Source organism: Pleurodeles waltl, chromosome 3_1 (genome assembly GCF_031143425.1).
Source record: "Pleurodeles waltl isolate 20211129_DDA chromosome 3_1, aPleWal1.hap1.20221129, whole genome shotgun sequence".
Lineage (NCBI taxonomy): Eukaryota > Metazoa > Chordata > Amphibia > Caudata > Salamandridae > Pleurodeles > Pleurodeles waltl.
The window spans coordinates 1936320931-1936340676 of record NC_090440.1 but is presented as its reverse complement, the minus strand read 5'-3'; the positions used below and the strand labels follow the sequence as shown (position 1 = coordinate 1936340676).

The window sequence follows — 19746 nt, the reverse complement described above, 5'->3', positions numbered from 1 at the left end:
CTACGAAAATCTAAATCTTCTAATTATCTTTCAAATTCACCCCTTCTAACCTGTGACAATTCTACTACATGCAGATCTCTGCAGAAAGAGCAGAACACAACTGATCTATCTTAGCCAGAGACTGGATACCTAAATGTTTGCTTTCTACCCGCATTTGTTCAGATGCATACAAGGTGTAGCTGTGTAAGTGTCTTATACGCACACAGTGTTGATGCCTACACTGCACCCTCCATCTGTGACTCACACTAACTTGAACAATGTGAATGAAACTAATGTCTGGACAGTCTCTAGCTTCCTAGGACAGAAAGATGATAGAATGGCTGTGTAACTGTATGATGCGTGAACAATAGTGAGATGAACGCATTGCGGACTGGCCTGCAACAGAGCAAAAAGGCACCTTTTCCTCTTTCAACCCCTCACTCGTTCTAACCAACTACACCGCTGCTCGTTTTTACAATGCCTAGAAGGGGTATAAGTGCTTTGGTTCAGCTGCAATAGTGAGTTTAAGGTCCCCGAGTCTGTATTGCCCGTTGAGCTTACAGCATTAAATGCTGGCGAGTTGTAGAGGTCTATTAGCACCCAGCATTTTTTTGTGTCTGTAACGGTTAAAGAATGGTTTATTAAAGTGGACCCCAATGAAATATTTAGTGTGCCTTGTTTGTGCTCTGCTATATAGGTGTTTGCTTATGAGAAGGAAGTAGAGGGGTTTAGCACCTAACCCCACATCTTTCTTCTTCAAATTCTCAGCTTCTAAAGGCGGCTGTATCGCCTCCAGTGGTACTCTGCCCCTTGAATTAATCAAAGGAGTTCCAGAAATGCATCTTAAATTACTGTTACCTGCCTAAGGCCCCTTCTTTTACACTGACCATGGCTATTCACTTCTGCAGAAGCAGAGAAGGACTGATTTCAAAAGGAGCTTATCAGTGAAAAAATTAATTAACAAATCGGTTTCAAAACCTTTTTTTTTTTTTTTTAAAGAAACAAGCTCTTATCTTTTGCTCTGACCTCAAACAGATAAGGCTACCACTAAAGAACTACATAACTGTAACCGGTTTTCCAGAAATCTGATGAAAAACTTCCCCATGTACATGCCGTGCACCAGTGCCTAATTCACTGATGTAATCCAAGGCATGTGCTACAAAGCCATCTTCTCTTCTAACAGACTCACGTTTATGCCTTTTCCTCAGATGCTAGTAGTGTGTCCCCGCCCTCCCTCCCTTCCTGCACTCTTAGAACCCCTTCTGGAGTGATTAGTGTGATGAGCTGTGGGATGCGCGGTTTCTAGTAGTACAGACTTGATGAACTTCTAGCAGGTTTTCAAGCATTCCCTAAAGAGACCTGCTCTTTCTTGCTGAAGATCGGTAATCACAATACAACACATGCCCATAAATGCACAGAAATGTCAGCACTGGCTGCACCAATAAACGGTGAACATTCCCTTACTTGTGAGTTACTGAAATTATCATGAACTGCATGTACCAGAATGCGAGGGGGAACTTTTACTGAGGTGCCAGCAGTGTGCTCCCTCACCTGTAAACCTGTTGATCACAACTTATGGACTTTAATTTATATCCATTTGTTTATTTTAACATGTGACATAAAGCCCTTCTCGAGGAGTCTCACTTGTAAACCAGTTTATCTCAATATGTAGATTTTCATTTACCTTTCATCGTTTAGGGCTTTTGAAGCGTGAAACAAGTTGCATTTTTATTACACCCCCATTTTTGGAATATTGCATATTTTTTCACTCATTTGGTTACAATTTTGTTTTCCATAATTTTAATATGCAAAAGACTAGTTTGAGGAAAAAATGCCTCAAAGGAAATGTAAACCTGATGTGTGTAGTATATGAAGGGCATTTTCTTCAAGAGGAGCTGGTGTCTCAAGTTACTTTTGTATACAAGGTAATGGTCTACCGGGAGCCAATGGTGTGCTTTAAGAATATTTTTGATGAGATTATGATTGCTCAGGTTAAGGCATCTCCTGGCTGCTTGGTTATAAAGTTTAACAGCACAGCAGTGAGATTCATTCTGAGATCACTGTATGTAATGTATATTTATAGCCTTCATTGCCACTGTATAAAGTAAATATCCTAGTGTGTCGGACCACTACATTTATCATTCACAGTATTTATGTTTCTGTTCTGCATGTTGTTCTAAAGCAAGGATACTTTTGACTGCTATGTTGCTTCAGTAATATTTGATCTGATAAAGTGACACTGCAAGAGTACACAAAATGCTGAACCAAAAGAATTCCCTCAGCTTTCTGGTTGGAGTGCTTGGAGAAAAACCAGCTGGCCACAAAAATGTCATACTAACCTACATTAGCAGCTTTCATGGAATCCCATGGATCCTGATACAAAGATTTCTCCAGGTTATGCCTGGAAAAGAATCACATGCACACGTCAGATACTTGGACCTGTTCATCTAGAAAAGGCAGATGTCATGAAATTAAATCATGAGCCTTCTCACCCTCAAAGATCAGTTTCAAGTCGCAAGCTGGAGCTTTCCCCAAATTATATGCTCCCACCACCATCTTCACTATTACATAATTACATTAATCCTCACCTTGGTATGATCCCTTGCATGCTCCTAGCCCTGCAGAGATCTGTGTCTTGGGATGTCCTTTGTGAGCAGTGCCCAGGCCTTTCCCTTACCCGGGGAAGTCCTTGAACCTTTTCCATGGATCCAAACCCTCTGCCCTCCTTGCTAAGCCATGTCAGTGGGCCACCATCTTGGAGCTCAGGCTCAAGATCTCCCTAGGGCCTCTTACACCAAGTCCCCAGTCCCCAGACCCCATTGGTTCCTTCTTCTAAAGTGCTGGCCATACTCTACTACTTCCTCCCAGAATTCTTATCACACCTTGTGAACAACACCTTAGTGCCTATTCATGCTCTGCATTATAACCTTTTACCTGGGCCCTGCCTACATCATCAGGCTTCTTCTTTCGTAATTACACCAGGGTTCCTCCACCTTCAGCTCTCCTAAGTCTAATAAATAGTATATATGAAACAGCTTTATCCTGTACGCTTTCAATACCTCTACCCAATGCACTCCATAACATCTGCATACCTTTTCATCTTTGACTTGCTGGTGAGGCCGGGTGTATCCAGGAGGATCTAAAAGGGATGAAGTGAAAAATCAACAATGAAGGTGAGAAACTCTCTTCTTTCCAGAGCAGTCTCTGCACTTTGCACAATCTGCAAACAAGCATTTAATCTCTGGATCAGTGCTACCCAACCAAGGTCAGTGAGCTGACAGGACTTTGTCAGACAAAATCAGAGACCTGTCCAGTGAATAGACCCCTGCCCTGCGTGCAGTGATTTATGCAGTTACTGAAGTATGGTTGGGCAGACTGGCAGCATGTCTGCAAAACACTGTGCTCTCCTACACTTTAGCTATGTTTCCGGTAATGAAAGAAAGTACCAAACAGACTCACTGAAGGACAACCCAGGCAGGGGTACATTTAGAGTAGACAAAAAGAAACTAGTGTTTCTGTTCAAGCAAAACATCCCCTTCCTAAAAAAGTTAAAATAACTTCAACTAAGATTAAACACCGACTCCTCTTCTCAACTCACCATCTGTGTGTCTGCATTAGTGATAACCCCCATGGCCTGGCAGCGTGTTGTATGCACCTTTTTGGACACAGGAAAGACCTGGGTAGCAGGACGACATCAGTGTTAATACTTGACTTACTGCTGTGGTTTGCCACTTATTCATATCCTGCCCCTAGAGGAGATATAGGTCACCTTTCTTCCAAGAAGCTCATTGGAGAGTGTGGATTTGCCTGCATTAGGGGCTCCAACGATGGCCACTCTCAGAACCTTGGGATTCTCTGGCTGGTCCGGGACATGTACCAACAGGCAGTCCTGCTCCTCTGCAGAAAGAATAAACACAGGTTAAAGAAGAGGCAGGAATGCTTAAATGGAAGTGTATCCAAATATGGAAGGAAGAAAACAAGAGTACTTATAGAATGGGGCACAGGCAGCACTCAATGTGCCATCAATGCTTCTGTACTCTGTAGAACCAAAATAGTGAGACAATTTATTATGCACTTCCACTGCCCCAGAGATAACAATAGGGAGGTCCATTTCTGTGTACCTCACCTGTTGTCGAAATTAGCTTTCTGTGGCTTAAGTGTCTTTTTTTATGCCAGAGGGCTGGTGGTCAATAATGCCAATCTAATTTAATGGGTGTAAGAAGCCAATTTGTCATAACTCCTTATCATGCTTCATTAGAAAAGGATATCCCTGAATCAACAGATACCTCCAAATTGTCAGGAGGAGTGTGCTTTACCAATTCCAAAACCCAACTGATACTTCAAGGTGACATTTGGAAGCATTTCCTCCACTGAAACAGAATCCTTTGTTGCTCTTGGTTTCTCTCAAGCAAATTACCCTAGCTTTGGATGAGAACTATGCATTGAAAGGTCCCTTCCTCATTTAATCCCTTATGTTCCACTGTAAATGTATCAGACGTCCTGTCTTTGAAGTGACATAGGAGCCCCTTTACCCACAATGTGAAATGACTGTTCATACTTGAACTGTTCTTTTACGTTATAAGTGTGCATGAAAAATGACACGAAGAGACAAGCCTATAATGGAATTACCTTTGATGAAGGACACAGGTGGTGGGTGTTGACCTAGTGCAGCAGAAAATTCCTGCTCTTTAACAACTCCAAGAATATGGCCAAGTGCAGACTTCTTTCCGTAACAAGCAGCAGACACACTGATCCCTTGACTCCTTTTCTTGAAATATTCCCCAACGCAGACTGCATAAGAGGACGAGAAATAAAAAAATCATGTAGCTTGCAGGTCAAATGATATGCTCTGCAGATCAGTAAGCAACAACACCCACTCCCAAGCAACTCTCTTAAGTAAAGTCAGAACATGTATTTAAACTGGAACTGGCAAATTCTGACATTTTGTAAATCTCTTAAAAATACATTCTGTCCAGTTATGACAGGATCAAGTCATGGCTTTTACCTGCGAGTTCTGCCACACTAGAGGTACTATGTCAATGATACGTTTTAGATCAAGCAACACAGAATTCGATATTAACAGAATACTCACATAATATCAAACTAGAGGAAGGGAGAAGAGTAGACAACATCTACAAAATGTACTTCAGAACAATCTCTCAATATGAACTAGAGTTGAATACAGAAAGGGGAAACTTACGTAAAAGAAGACAGGGATACAGAGAACACATAAAATCAGAAAGAGAAATAGTTTTTTCAGGGGGTACAGTGACATAGCAAATACATGATTTGACCCCAGAGACGTCGTATGGGACTAGCAGCAAAAAGAGAGTTTAGGAGGAATACCAGGGTCAGTCCAACAAACACTAAAATAAATCATGATGCACCCAAGACAGCTGTTCTGTAATAAAAGGTAAAAACATGGAAGGAAGGCCTGCAAAACAATGCAGAAGTGAGAGACTGAAAAACAAGCAGATATGATTTTGAATATGTAGGTGATGGGATAAAAGTATGGGCTAATCAGGATTCAGGAAATGTCACTACTGAATCGGTGAAAGACTGTGCCTTTGAAGAGCACAAGCAGTAACATAGTGTCCCTCAATCACTTGCATATAACGGCGACTTCTGAATTCTGTTCCAGAAATGACGATCATATAATGTGTATTCCTATCACCCAATGACATATTATTTGAGGTTAAAAACAACAAATGTTTATTTTGTCCTTTGGACAAGTAGACACAGCTGCCCGCAGCAAAAACCATATGGCTGGGTGCTTTACAGTTTGTGAAACTGCGAGTTATTTAAACGTATATGTAAGATTCATTAATACAAAGCCTATACTATTAGGGCACGCGCTGTAAGGCAATGCAGTGAGCTTAGCTTGTATTAGTGACAGTGGTTCCAGCATAAAAAAGTGTGCACAATTTAACAATTTGAGGCTATTTGTAATGCTCTCAGAAGGCTCCCAGCTTATAGGCAAATGCATGCAGAAGAACAAAAGCAAAACAATGGAGACTGCTTTTATGTACAGAAAAAAATTTGGTAAACTATTGTGCAACTTTAAATACTTATTCACTGAGGCATCCGATTAGCAAAAAACATGTTTGATGCATGCTGCTATTTTTAAACAAACATTCGCAAAGCCAATAGGTCTCGCCCATGTAAGATCTACTGGCTTTGTCTTTTTCTTTTTGTTTAGCCATGTTGTACAGCAGCACAGGTGCAGTACAGCATGGCTGAAAGTAAAAAATAAACCACTATGATAAGTTCAATGCTGGGCACGTAATCGTTTTAAAAAAAAAAGAAGAAGAACTTTCAACCATGCTGCACGGCAGCTGCTCTGCTGTATAACACTGCTAAAATATACATCAAAAAGGCCAAATAGCTTGATTACGTCAATGTTTTTTGTAGCAGGAGTGGCGGGATGGGGCAAGCAACACTTCAGCACGGCTCTGCAGGTTAAGTAATCTAAAAAAACAAAAATAAAGTAAGGGGAAAAAGCGCTTGGATGTGGCAAGCTCACAGTCACAGCGATCTTTTTTGTTATGGCGAATCGGAGACAGCTCTACATGTATAGCGGGAGGAGGGCAGGAGATGTCAAGCAAAACGAGGGGCACCAGGAGGAGGGAGAGGGGGCTAGGAACACGTCGGACAGCAAGGAAGGGGACAACAAGAGGATAGATAGTGAGAGGTGAGCGGGATTGCCAAGCAACAACAGAGGCAGGAGCAGCATCAAACCACCAGTGGGGGTGGCAGAAACAGGAGAAAAAACTACACAGAAGGAGGGTGGGAGGGAAAACAGAAGCAGCAACGCTGGTGGGAGTGAGACAGATGGGGCAGAAGGAGGGCAAGTAATGACAACGCATATATCTCTCTATGCAGATAATATGCTTTTTTACCTCAGAAGCATGGACAGTAGAATTGCTTGGGTTGTATAATCAATGGGGTTATTCAGAGGTCTCAGGCTTTATGATATTTGAGAAAAGGTCATAGTTGTTACTGATCAACCCCGGTCTGTCAAGTGCACCACAGGTTGTGACTAGGCAGGGGCTCAAGTGGGAGCCTGAACTTGCTTATGCCTACTACCCCTGCAGGGGGATAGGCCATCAACCAGGACTCCCTAGACACCTCTATCCTGGGCTTTTCTTTAAATCTGACTCCATGTATAACCCATTTTGTTTCAGTCAGCCTCGAAGCCTCAGCTCCAGGTGTTTCTTGGCCTTTCTCTTTTCCATTCCCCTTGAGGGTTGAGGTCAGGGCTGGCCTGGCAGAGTCGGATTCGGACTTGCGGTGTGACCTATTCAGCCCCAGAGTCTGTTCATGATTTCTTCATGAGCAGGGATTTGGAACATCTGCTGCCATAGGTCGTTGTAACGGATAGTGTTTGGCCAGTGGATTTGGAGTACTTTCCTCAGGCAGATGCTGATGTAGTTCTGGACTTTGTTGATAGGTCACTGTGATCCACCAAGTCCCTGCTTGATACAGAAGGGTCAATTTTACATTGGTGCTAAAAAGCCTGATGTTGGTTTGCAGGATTAAGTTCTTGGAGCTCCAGAACCTCTTTAGGTGAATGAAGGCAGCCTTTGCTTTGTCGATTCTTGCCTTGATATCGGCGGCCATGCCAACCTGCTTGTATATGACAACGCCCAGGTGGAAAAAGGCCTCAATCTCTTCCAGTGCCTCACCTGCAAGAGTGACTGTAGTTGTGCAAGCCATGTTAGCCTTCAGGATCATTGTTGTCCTCTGTGGATGTTGAGGCGAATTTGTGCTGATGTGGCTGCCACATTGTCGGTCTTCTCTTGTATCTGCAGATGGGTATGGGAGAGAACATCTTCAAAGTCCAGGTTGTCGAGCTGCATCCAAGGTGTCCACGGGATCCCATTTCTTCTCCTTGATGTAGATGTCTTCATGATCCAGTCAACGGCCAGCAGGAAGAGAAAAGGTGAGAGCAAACAATCCTGGCAGACTTCAGTCCTCATTTGGAAGGCTTCCGTGAGTTGTCCTCCATGGATTATCTTGTAGGTCAGTCCCTCGTAGGAGTTCAAAATGATTCTTACAAGTCTATCTGGCACAACAGAGTGAAAGTGGAGTTTCCAAAGGATCTCTCTGCCCATGCTGTTGAATGCCTTCTCATAGTTGATGAAGTTGACAGAGGGGTGAGTTCCATCCCATCGACTGCTCAATGATGATGCACAGTGTTGCAATCTGGTCTGTTCAAAATCCATCTCTGTGGAACCAGTCACAACTGAGCTGCGACTTGTTCCTCCATTCTGTTCAGGATGATTTGGTTTAACACTTTGCCTGGGGCTAACTCTGTCATGGCCAGTCCCAAGCCTAGCTGCAAAAGGAGAAGTGGTATGCATGTGGCTAGCTACCTCAGCATGTAATAAATGAAAAATACATACCTACAGAAATGTCAACCAAAAGTGGGAGCTTGTGATGCTCAAAAAATAAGGAGACAAGATATGTCATATAGATAAAGATATTACAGAAGATAACCTAGGGAACTTGCTAAAGGTCAGAGTCACATTCTGGTGCAAGTTGAATATCATTATAATGGGCAGAGGATCAATGACAAAGAAGATTATGCTCCCCGTGTTTTGTATTTCTTTGCTACCCTCCCTGTCTGAGTAACCCAGCTTTGGATCAAAGCCATGAACACATTACTAGAGAAACTGATCTGGGAAGAAAGAAAGCAGAGGATCACTCTCCATATATTACAATGCTGCTCCAAAGAGGGTGGGTTTGGAGTCACATATTTTGAACTCTATTATGCTGTAACACAACTGCAGTGGGTGACCAAAAGGCTGGATGGCACAAGGTGTGAACAGCTGTGGTATCAGAGCAATCCACACTTCATCACAAACAAATCTCCTCACCATCGCATTGAAATTGGAGAAGGGTAGTCAAGAAAACCTGGTAGAGACCACTTTATGCTCCGGCATTACCACTAGTGGGTTTTCCTTCACCCAGGCTGGGTAATTTACAGCTCAAGCCTGGAGAAGTGGCCGGATGTGGGGTTACTAATCGTTGGTGATTGCTATGACAACCGGGAGTTAAGAAGCCTAGCCTCTCTTATTGAGAAAGAGGGCTTGTCAGTCACAGTTCCTGACTAAAAGTGCATTTATAAGTGTGCTGTATGCCCCACCAGGGGGAGGGCAAACAGACCTTCCTAAGCATTATGTACTGCAGACCCTACTAATGTTTGGGGTAAAGCTGCTTGGATGTAGAAAACTGAAATTTCCCAAGACAATGGACACTGTGGTAAAAGTGAGCACCTCATGGGAGGGTGTAATTCACAGAGAGCTGATGGATAATGAGGACTACAGTTTTTTTATTATCCCCACCAGGTTCCAGAATTCAGCTACACTCAGGGTAAGTACCTCCATATCACTTATCTGACACCACAGAGGCTGAATGCAACTGCAGTAACTGAAGGCAAAACTTGCCTGAGATGGTCACTGATAGATGCAGACTTCATGCACAAGGTCTAGAATTGCCCGATTATTGTTGACTACTGGCTGAAGGTAACAACTGAATTAGAGCACACTACACATAGGGCACACCTCAATAGGTCAGAAATGTGTGTCTTAGGTCTGTAGTACTGACCAACGAAACTGAAAGAAGGCTCCAAATTCCACGACTTGGTGCCATTGGTAGCAAAGTGAGCCATAGCTATGCACCAGAGGTGATCAGAGAGTATATTGCATAGCAAGTGGAAGGCCAAAGTGAAAAAACAGGCAGTTTCAATGGGGGCAGCCTTGAAGGCTGAGGAACAAACTGACGGGCGCAGGCAACCTGTGACAGAAAAGTGGACAGAAATACTGGCAGCCTTTAGGGCAAGGGAAGAAGAGTGATTCAGGGGATCCCTTACAAGAATACGACAGGAATGTACTGCTATCTCTGTGAACCTGAACACACTTAGGGGCAACCCATATTCCCCTAGGAACTGGGTACAGGCAATGTCTCACTTAAAAATGCTCCTAGAGGAATTATTTAGCTATAGTATGTGTACATATTATCCAGTCTTCAATTAATGAATAAGACAACTCCGTACTGTTAAAATCCAATATATTACTCAATAGGATTCAGAAAGTTTAAAAAAAATGTACAACAATGTGTTTTAGCCATGTTGTACACCAGAATGGCTGCTGTTCAGCATGGCTAAAAGTTTGTGGCATAGAGGAGAGTGGTGTGAAGTGTCATAGGCCGGAGCAGCATAGAGTGGCATGCCAGAGTGCAGCTTAGAGTGAGGCAAAGTAGCCTAGCGTGCAGTGGCATGCAGTAGAGTGATATAGAGTGCAATATCATAGAGTGCAGTGGTGCAGGGTAAAGTGGGGTAGAGTGTAGTAGTGTAGAGCGGAGTGATACTGAATACAGTGCAGTGGCATGGAGTGCAGTGAAGGACGGCACAGAGTTCAGTGGCAGAGAGTGCAGTGCTGCAGAGTAGAGCATTGTAGAGTACAGTGGTGTAGAGTGGCATAGGGTGCAGTGGGTAGAGTGGAGTGATGAAGAGTAGAGTAGTGGCATAGAGTGAAGTGTTGCGGCGTAGAGTGCAGTAGTATAAAGTAGAGTACAGCAGAGTGGGGTAGAGTGCAGTGGTGCAGAGTAGAATAGAGTAGCGTATAGTGCAATGGTGTAGAATAGAGTGGCATAGAGTGCAATGGAGTAGAGTGCAGTGGAAGAGTGCTGCAGAGTATAGTGGCATACAGTGCAGTGGTGCAGAGAACACTGGCGTAGAGTGCAAACATGCAGAGTGCAGTGGTGCAGAGTATAGTGCATTGGTGTAAAGTGGTGCAGAACAGAGTGGAATAGTGTAAACTGGAGTGGTGTTGAATGTGGTAGCGATGAGTGCAGTGACAGAGTACACTGGCATAAAGTAGAGTACTGCACAATACAGTAGAGAGGCATAGAGCGTAGTAGCTTGGAATGAAGTGGTGTAGCGTAGTGTGGTGTGGTGTGGTGTAGCATAGAGTGGAGTGGTGCAGAGTAGAGTGGCTTAATTTAGTGTGCATAGTGTGGTGGCGCACAGCCATTACAGACAACACATTGTCAAATTTAACGACAATTACATTTGCACAGATATACAGTTTTACTGATAAAATTATACAGTGTACAAGCGGTGTGTGGGAACATTGTCGTCTAGTGTACTTATTTGTTTTGATCATATTAAAATATTTGTTTCCACCACACTTCTAAATTACCAAAAATGTGCTTTGTGCTTTCCTCATTCTGATATATTTTGAACGATCAATGCAGTTCATTTACAGACATGTAAACTTTGCTGTGTGCTAGAATAAAAACCTTTCTTTCACAGCAACAGTGTCACATAAATCCTCTCAATTTGAAGTCAGATGAAGAAAAGAAACCGCCAAGCTCCCTCGGAAGACAGAGCCTGACATTTGACCACTGTCTTTGAATGCACGTCAGGGACTAGGACGAGATCCAAGGATGAAGCATGACACCAATATGGTGTGTGAGAGTCACCAAAAATCCCAATAGAGACACTGGTGTTGAAGTCAGTGAAATAACCTGAACTTCCATATTAGAAGAAGTTCAACTGTGGTGATCCGACCTTTCATTGATCATATTCCAAATTTCAAATGTGTTTCACATCTTGTGTCATAGCAAACATCTGTGGTGATGGAACTAATGAAGAATCTCAATACAGATCTTATGGCAACGCACACATATCAGTGGTAAATAAACTCCAGTAGAGATAGACTAGAATTCCTCGTGAGTGCCATCCACCACAACATCACACAAACATTAAACACTATCACCCTCTTGAAATGAAGAAGAAAAACAAGGCACCAAAACCAGTAACAAGGAGAACAAGCATTTTCAATGCAACGGGTCTTGCATTTGTTCGAGTTAGAGCTATTAGCGTTATAAAGCAAAACAAACGCAGCGCGATTGCGCTATGTAAAATGCAGCGCGATCGGGCTGCGTGGAAAATAAACAGATAAAGTAGTCCGGACTCCAGGCTGAAAACATCGAGCCTCTTATGTTTTTGCTGCTTTACTGGTGCTGTGTAGGTGGGCTAAACACCAGAAAAGGCATGATGTGTGCATGCCTTTCACAAATGAAAGCAAGCGGATTTTAAAAGGCAAGCCCACAAACCAATGTAAGTGACTGACGTGGCATGGGCGTGGTTTCGAGCCCAAAGAGAGATTGCAGAATGGACGGAGCACTTTGTGCTCACCCATAAAAACTGACTTTTATCCTGAAAAATATGTGACAGCAATCCCACAAGGAAGTGGACAAATTCCCCCTGACAATACCAAACAAATAAGAGTATAAGAATAGAATACTATGGCAGTTGTATCAGTGCCGCTACGAATCAGTTGTAGGAAATCGAACATTTTCTAGGAACCAAATCCTGAGGTGCCTCAAAACTGTCCCTATCCCACCCAACCGATCCATGCCTACAGACATGACTCAAAGACCTCGCACAACACTGTGCATAAAAAACAAATATTCTTAATGCTTCATTTTCCACTGAATAATTAGTGTATCCATGAAATACTCAGAGATTACACTACTATTAATGATGATGATCAGCAGAATCTACCAAACTATTAGCCAATATCAAATCCAATCTGACATAAGAACGAAAAGACAAAAAGAGGCCCTTACATCTCTGGGGACCTTTTGCTATTGTCAGGCACTGCAAATTGGGAAGGTGCTAAATAGTTAATAAACATGTTCAAAGATTCAAAGGGAGCGACTGAGAGGGAGGTATATATGAATTTGACATTTTGACTCCATCTCTATCACATACTAAAGCTTACGCAATGAAACATAATCGATGAAAAACTAAGCTCTAAAGATTTGTTTTGCTAATTATGAGTAGCATTATTAAATATACCACACAAGCCCCCCCTCGCCTTTAATTTAAAATGTTCCCAATAACTGTATCTTGAAGCTAAACTATCCATTGCTAAGTAGAAAAGATGCATGTGGATTTATCATAGGTAAAGAAAGTTTGTCTCACATTTTATGTGCCCACATTTTGTTTTTTATTTCTTACAAAGTAAGGAGTCTACTTCCGGACACTAATAAAAACAGAACACAATCACTAACTTCTTAGATCCCTAGTTGGAAAGCTACACTCATGCCTGATAGCTCACTGTATTTCACAACTGCAATTTGTAAGAGACATCATCACTAATATTAACTTGATGACATCCATGAATAGTAACACAAGTGTACCCAACTTGTTAAATCAATATTTTCATTCCATTAAGAAGTACTGCATGGAATGTACGAATTGGTATTTATAAATACATCTATTTTTTAATGTAGATTCTTGCATCCTTGCAAACATGCACTATGGGCTTGCAGTGGCAGACAAACGGGTAGGCAAGAATGTGTGGTTTAATCAATCAATCATTGAATTTGTAAAGCGCGCTACTCACCCGTGAGGGCCTCAAGGCGCTGAGGGGGGCGGGGAGGCGGTGACGGGGGTGAAACGGGGCTGCTGCTGCTCGAACAGCCAAGTCTTGCGATGTCTTCTGAAGGTAAGGAGGTCCTTGGTCTGACGCAGGTGGGTGGGAAGAGTGTTCCACGTCTTGGAGACGAGGTGCGAGAATGATCTGCTGCTGGTGGTTGTTCTGCGGATGTGTGGGACAGTGGCAAGGGCAAGGTTGGCAGAGCGAAGCAATCGGGTCGGTGTGTAGAAGGAGTGCCTTATGTTGAGGTATTCTGGTCCGGTGTTGTGCAATGCCTTGTGAGTGTGGATGAGGAGTTTGAAGGTGATTCTCTTGTTGACGGGGAGCCAATGCAGGTCTCTCAGGTGGGCTGGGCTGTGGTAGTGGATGTCCAGGATAAGGTGTGCTGAGGCGTTCTGGATGTGTTGCAGTTTTTTCTGGAGTATGGCCTTCCGTAGAGGGCATTGTCGTAGTCCAGTTTGCTGCTTACAAGGGCTTGGGTGACTGTTCTTCTGGTTTCAGTGGGGATCCATTTGTAGATCTTCCGAAGCATGCAGAGGGTGTTGAAGCAGGAGGAGGAGATGGCGCTGACTTGCTGGGTCATAGATAGTGACGATGTATATTATATACATGTGAATAATAGCTTGGATACAGTCTTTCACTGGAAAATAAGACTCACTCATGATAAGATGGGAACTTCTCTTTCTGTGCAGTAATATTATTTCACATTTTCTAGGATATTTAATAAATAAGTGGGCTGAGTGCATCTAGGATACGAGTCAAAAGAAGCCTGCTTTTTCCATGGGCCATCACAACCATGGTTCAGGGCATTACATTGGTCACAGACGTCGCCTAGTTTCTATGGATCTGCTCCTGTGCCTGGGGACACAAGTCGCCTTAAAAATCTGGTGAACCTGGCTCTTTTGTCCTGGACAACATCTTCCACTAAATGTAGACGGGCTTCCTCTGCCTCAACAGTAGTCAACAACACACAAGAAGCTACAGTAAGGTTACCAGATGACAGCATTTGACCACCAAAGCAATGCTCCAGTACTGAGCTGTCCTTTTACATTTTTTCCAGGTATGCATGTTAAATAAAGGTGAACCACGACAAGAATTTAAAAAATACATTATTATATTAAATAAAAAACCGCAACTGGAGCACCGAGTCACCTGTGATATGGAGGTATCTGGTAACATTAGGCTGCAGCAAGTAAAGTTGAATCTAACCGGGCTGCAGTAATGTAAATGTCAATTAGTTCGATAACTCCTGCCTTAACAGCTACGTTCAGGGTTGGCTCACTAGGTAATCCCTTGAGTTTAGAAGGAAGTCTAATTTATGAACCTTGCAGGCTCACTACTCCAGAACGTCACAAGCCGATGTTTCATCCAACCCTGAGATAAAGTTCTCCATCGCAGATTCTCACAACAGACAAACGTCCCTTAAAGTTCGGGAAGTCTGGAATGCGAAATGCGTTTTGCAAGAGTTATGCAAATGACGGGACTACGCCCATCTGCCCGCTTCCCTTTTCACTGACCTTTGCTCTGTCTTTGTAGGAGGGATGTCCAAAGCTGAGTCCCACGTCCCAGGACCCCAGTGATTGCCGCCATGGTGTCCTCCTGCACGGGTCCCCGAGTGGTGTTCTGGGTGTTAGAGAGAGGTTTAACATGGAGCATGAGAGGGCGGTGAGCGAGGCGGCCATATTGGAAGGGAGTCTGTGTCTCAACCACTGATTTGCCAAACGAACAAGTCACCACTTTGTTTTGCACAGGCAATTCCTTTATTTTGAAAAGCATGTATTGAATGTTACTTAATAAATGTCTGGGTCACAGATCATATTTTGCATTTATCATCTACAGCTAGATGGATTGTTGATGTAAACGTTGACAGACTTAATAAGTTCGTAACTCGAATCAGCTCGTTTGGTGGCGCAGCGTGCAGAGTTAACTGGTTACAGCTATGCTCGGGCATACGTGCCACGATTCTGTGACTAAAAAGAGGTACCATTTTTAGTTAGCACATTTATGACATCGCTTAACATGTTACAACCTATGCATCACAGAAAAGCTCGTGGATTCACCGAGGAGCTCTAGTGGAAGATGTATAGTAAGCAAATGACTATATAATGCAGCATGCTTTTGTCACACTATGGAGGCCTGAACACCGAATGGAAGTTGAGTTCTAGAATCTGTTATGTAGATTTGGCAAACGTGTTAATAATTAATGAAAAAAATTGCACATCCTCCTCACATCATCACACATTATTTTACACCTCATTTGGCTACTACAGCTGAACAGCTTGCAGAACCATGGACAATTTATAACATTCATTGGTTTTTCTGAACAGACAATGTAAAATTGCCAGGCCAAGACATTGTAATTTGGCTACATATTTGATCACAACTTAAAAGTTAGAAATGCAACTCCTGTCTTCTATTGATGCAGTACTACCACATTAGTATGCTATCAGTCTCAAACAGCACAATAACAGACATCACTGACTCAGGGCTGACATTGGAGCTGGTGGCACCAGGTGCTACAATGACCACCTTCTCCACAAATTCCCTCACTATCACGTCCCACCAGTTCCCCATAGGTCTCTGCAGTTCCTCTCTCACATACATTTAATTTGTTTTATAGTGCTACTCATACCAGTGTAGGGTGTCAGAGCACTTTACTTCACGCAGACGTTGTGCATTGACAATGAATCATACATGTGTAAATCAGTCTGGGAAATGATACATAACACAAAGAGGATTAGAAGGTGTAGGAATCACATGTCATCCATACTAGTTGGCCATATAGTAAGTGTTTGACTGAAGAAGCACAAATGCAGGATCTAATACCAAACACAGTGGTTGGGGTTGGGTTTGCTAATAAGAATGCATTTCTACCCTAACAACCCCTTTTAGCAACATTAGGATAATGAAAGACTGGGGGAAAAAAATTAACATTCTCACCTATACCATGCAGTTTACATGCAGCTGAGCTCTTTGATGGCAGTTTATAGGTCACTGTGTTACTAGCTGGCTGCAACTAATGAACTTCAAGTTTCAAAATGATCTCTGTGCCAAAAGTAGTAACCCACTGTGCTATCCACATAAAATGCAGTTCCATCTACATGGTACACATTCTGCAGCAGGCATTTAATGAACCTGTCTGTACTAGTTTATCGTAAGTCGAAACTACCACTAAAACTCTCATCTCTCTCCAGTAGGAACATTAATCACAACACTTAACTTATTTTCCCCCGGATATTTTTATTGTTTCCTGAAAACTGCTGGACATACAACAGAACTCTGCAGAGAGTGCTTTCCACAGCAGCACTCCTAGCTCAGCGCCAGGTGCAACTGCATACCTCCAGCCATATTTGACTGCCCTTAGACGACCCCTGCAAAGCACTAATAATGCTGCCTTGCTCCACTGCAGGCACTCTGTGGTTTGAACTACTCTCTGTCCAGTAAAGTTAACTGGCTGCAGTTAGACTTTCATTAACACTTACCATTAAACTGCAACAGTGACATAAATTCTGGTGGTCAGCTCCAGTCTCCGGTCATCTCCTCCTCCAGTGCACGCTTAAGTCGACTGTGCCGGTGAGACAGCTCTGATGTCTTCAGGGAGCCTGTGCCGTCACAAAACATCCATGTGTGCCTTTTGAACTCCTGGCCGCAGTTCAACACCCACTGCCCCTGTACCAGGAGCAGTACAACACAGCACGTCGACACTGACACACCAGTGGGGTGGGGCTGTCCCCCAGATTTACCCAAGGCACCGTTGCCGGGGCTACTGAAGGTGCTGCTTGTATGAAAACCAAAGTGTTCATATCGTTTTTGAGCCGAGACCCAAAAAACTCCAGACAGATTAGCTAGGGGCGATGCTTTGTGTTTTTACAATTGCCTAGGCACTTCAATTTGGAAGTCCGAAAATCAGATGGAATGGTCGGTATCAGAAAAGCACGAGAATAGGAGGTACCTTTCACTGTGACAGAGTCACATTTTGTCTTTGTACTGAGAGTCTGCCCGAACCACACCAAGACTTCAGATAAAATGTATCACTGCCTTTGTTTACATTCCTATTGAGCTGAACACTTTTAAAGAAAGTTACTGTTAATTGAGGCCTATAGTCTCTTCATTTCTGTGTGCAAACCTGCTTTTCCTTTCTGCTAAATTGAAAGGAAAACACACTGCACAAGCAAGCGTGAAACTCCTGTTCGTACTCCTCCCCTTCCTTCCTGGTTATTTTTCAACTAAAGTGGCAGCTGTGCACTGATTCTGACACCCGGATCATGCGATATGTGGGTGCACATGACGTCACATGATCAAGCCGCACTGTGCTGGGTCCCAGCTGCTAGCATCTGGCATCTTTAAAATGACCGGCAGTGGTAGACAGACAGCTTTTCATGAGGCACGAGGCAAATAGATTAAGCACATGGAGTCACCATAGTGTTATGCATGCCTCTGGCTTTCCCTCCATATCATCCATCGAGCCCTCCGGCCAGCTGCTGCCGGCAGCAAGCAGGTGGTGTGGAAGGGCTGCTAATGAGTGACTATGCATTTTAGTGCAGTAATGCGGACCACCACACTAAAATGAGTTAGTCTAACCCCTGATGTTTGGTACTTGCCAGGGCGATTTGATGTAACATCATTTCTTGAAAAGCTTTCGGTTTATATGTATGTAACTTTATTAGTCCTGCCAATTAGGTCATATCTCACCATGTTGACTGTGTGTCTTTCAATGCCTGAAACCTATAAAATGTGATCTTTTTGGGAGATGTGCCAGACGTTTTGCTTACTTCCTCAAAGTCAGACTCTACATTGGTCTGTCTGTTGATTTATATTCAGACTTTTCTTGCTTTATAAACTGTGCAGACACTATGTTAGTCTGCCTATTCATTTGTACTTGGAGTTTCCTTGACTTTTGAACTGAGTAGATTTATGTTAGTTCTCCTGCTGAACTATACCTTGGTTCTGGTCTTTTACTTACTTTGGAGGTAGACCTTGTATTGATCCTCTAGCATTTGCATTACTAATTGCATTATTGATAATGATTTGCATTTGACTAACTATGCTTTTGCTTTCAGTAATGATTCCTAAATTTGAGTAAACAGTTACGATTTTGACTTTGAATTTTGTCATGTGAAGGCTTCTTTTATCAGCACAAGGGCAGTCGTCTTCTGCGACTCACATGTCCACATCCTAGGTCCTGTGTCTCATCCTTTGATTTATTAATTAAAAGCGCTGACATTTCCATCTGAGGGAAACTAGTGGGCAAAGGAAGGAGCGGCTAATGTGATTGCCCTCATGACCACAAGCTGTTCATAAGAGTAAAAGCTGCAACTTTGATAATTGTGCAGGAGTCATCATTACAGCTTTGGCAATGAGTTTTTCGTAATGACTGGGAACTTGTGCCTATCACTGTTACCATCAACAACATTTTCCTTTTTAATGGTACTGTGCACGTCGCTATGAAAACACATTTACAACATTATCTGAAGCATGTTTATTTCATGTGGTTTTTGCTTTATTGTAAGAATAAGCTATTCTTGTTACCTAGTGATGCATTATTTTACACCAGCCGACTTCAGCAGCCTCACACACTTGCACATCTTCTGTGTTCTTCTTCCATCTTTGCCAGTGCATGTCCTTGGCATTCCTCTCATGCAGCTGGCAATATAGTCCAAAAGACTCTCCATAAAGAATGCACCATCACTCACTCATACTCCTGTGTGGTTGCTAAGATCCCGGATAGCAAGTGTGTACATATAATGAAGGACTAGAACTAGAGGATTTTCCTTGGGATAATATGGACCTTATCTTTGTAACCATGGATGTGGAAAGTTTATATACGTGCATTCGGATGGAATGCGGTTTAGAAGCATGTGAGTCTCCTGGAACATACTCATATGTTGTTGGACATGGCCAGCATGATCCCGACTAATTATGCATTTCTATACAATACTATGTGGTACTTACAGAAGCAAGGGACTGCTATGGGTTCCAGGTTTGCTCCATCTTACGCTAACCTTTTTATGGGTTTGTTTGAGGTGGAGCACGCCTGGGGACGCCAAGCACATCAATGGATGAATAACATTATTTTTTATGTTCGCTACATAGATGACATTTTCATCATATGGAATGGAAGTTTAACTGATCTCTTGGCTTATCATGTTTATGAATGAAAACAGATTTAATGTGAAATTAAGCTTGAAATATGATAAACATACCTTTGAGTTCTTAGATCTACAACTCTATGTACAGAATAACACCTTCCATAGTGATATTTTCAGAAAACCTACAGCCTGTAATAGTGTATTACATGCCACCAGTGCACATC

At 42.8% G+C, this 19746-nt stretch overlaps 1 protein-coding gene across 1 annotated transcript in view; it reads right to left on the bottom strand.

Moving 5' to 3' along the window:
• ERAL1 (Era like 12S mitochondrial rRNA chaperone 1) overlaps positions 1 to 15056 on the bottom strand; it is a 31720-nt gene extending 16664 nt beyond the window's left edge. The window contains exons 1-6 of the mRNA XM_069226208.1: positions 14951 to 15056; positions 4609 to 4770; positions 3749 to 3876; positions 3578 to 3655; positions 3072 to 3118; positions 2319 to 2380 (exon numbers count right to left, since the gene is read on the bottom strand). Coding sequence (XP_069082309.1) covers positions 2319 to 2380; positions 3072 to 3118; positions 3578 to 3655; positions 3749 to 3876; positions 4609 to 4770; positions 14951 to 15023 — 550 coding nt within the window. The 5' untranslated portion in view covers positions 15024 to 15056. The remainder of the gene's footprint in view (positions 1 to 2318; positions 2381 to 3071; positions 3119 to 3577; positions 3656 to 3748; positions 3877 to 4608; positions 4771 to 14950) is intronic.
• Between the last annotated feature and the right edge of the window lie 4690 nt (positions 15057 to 19746).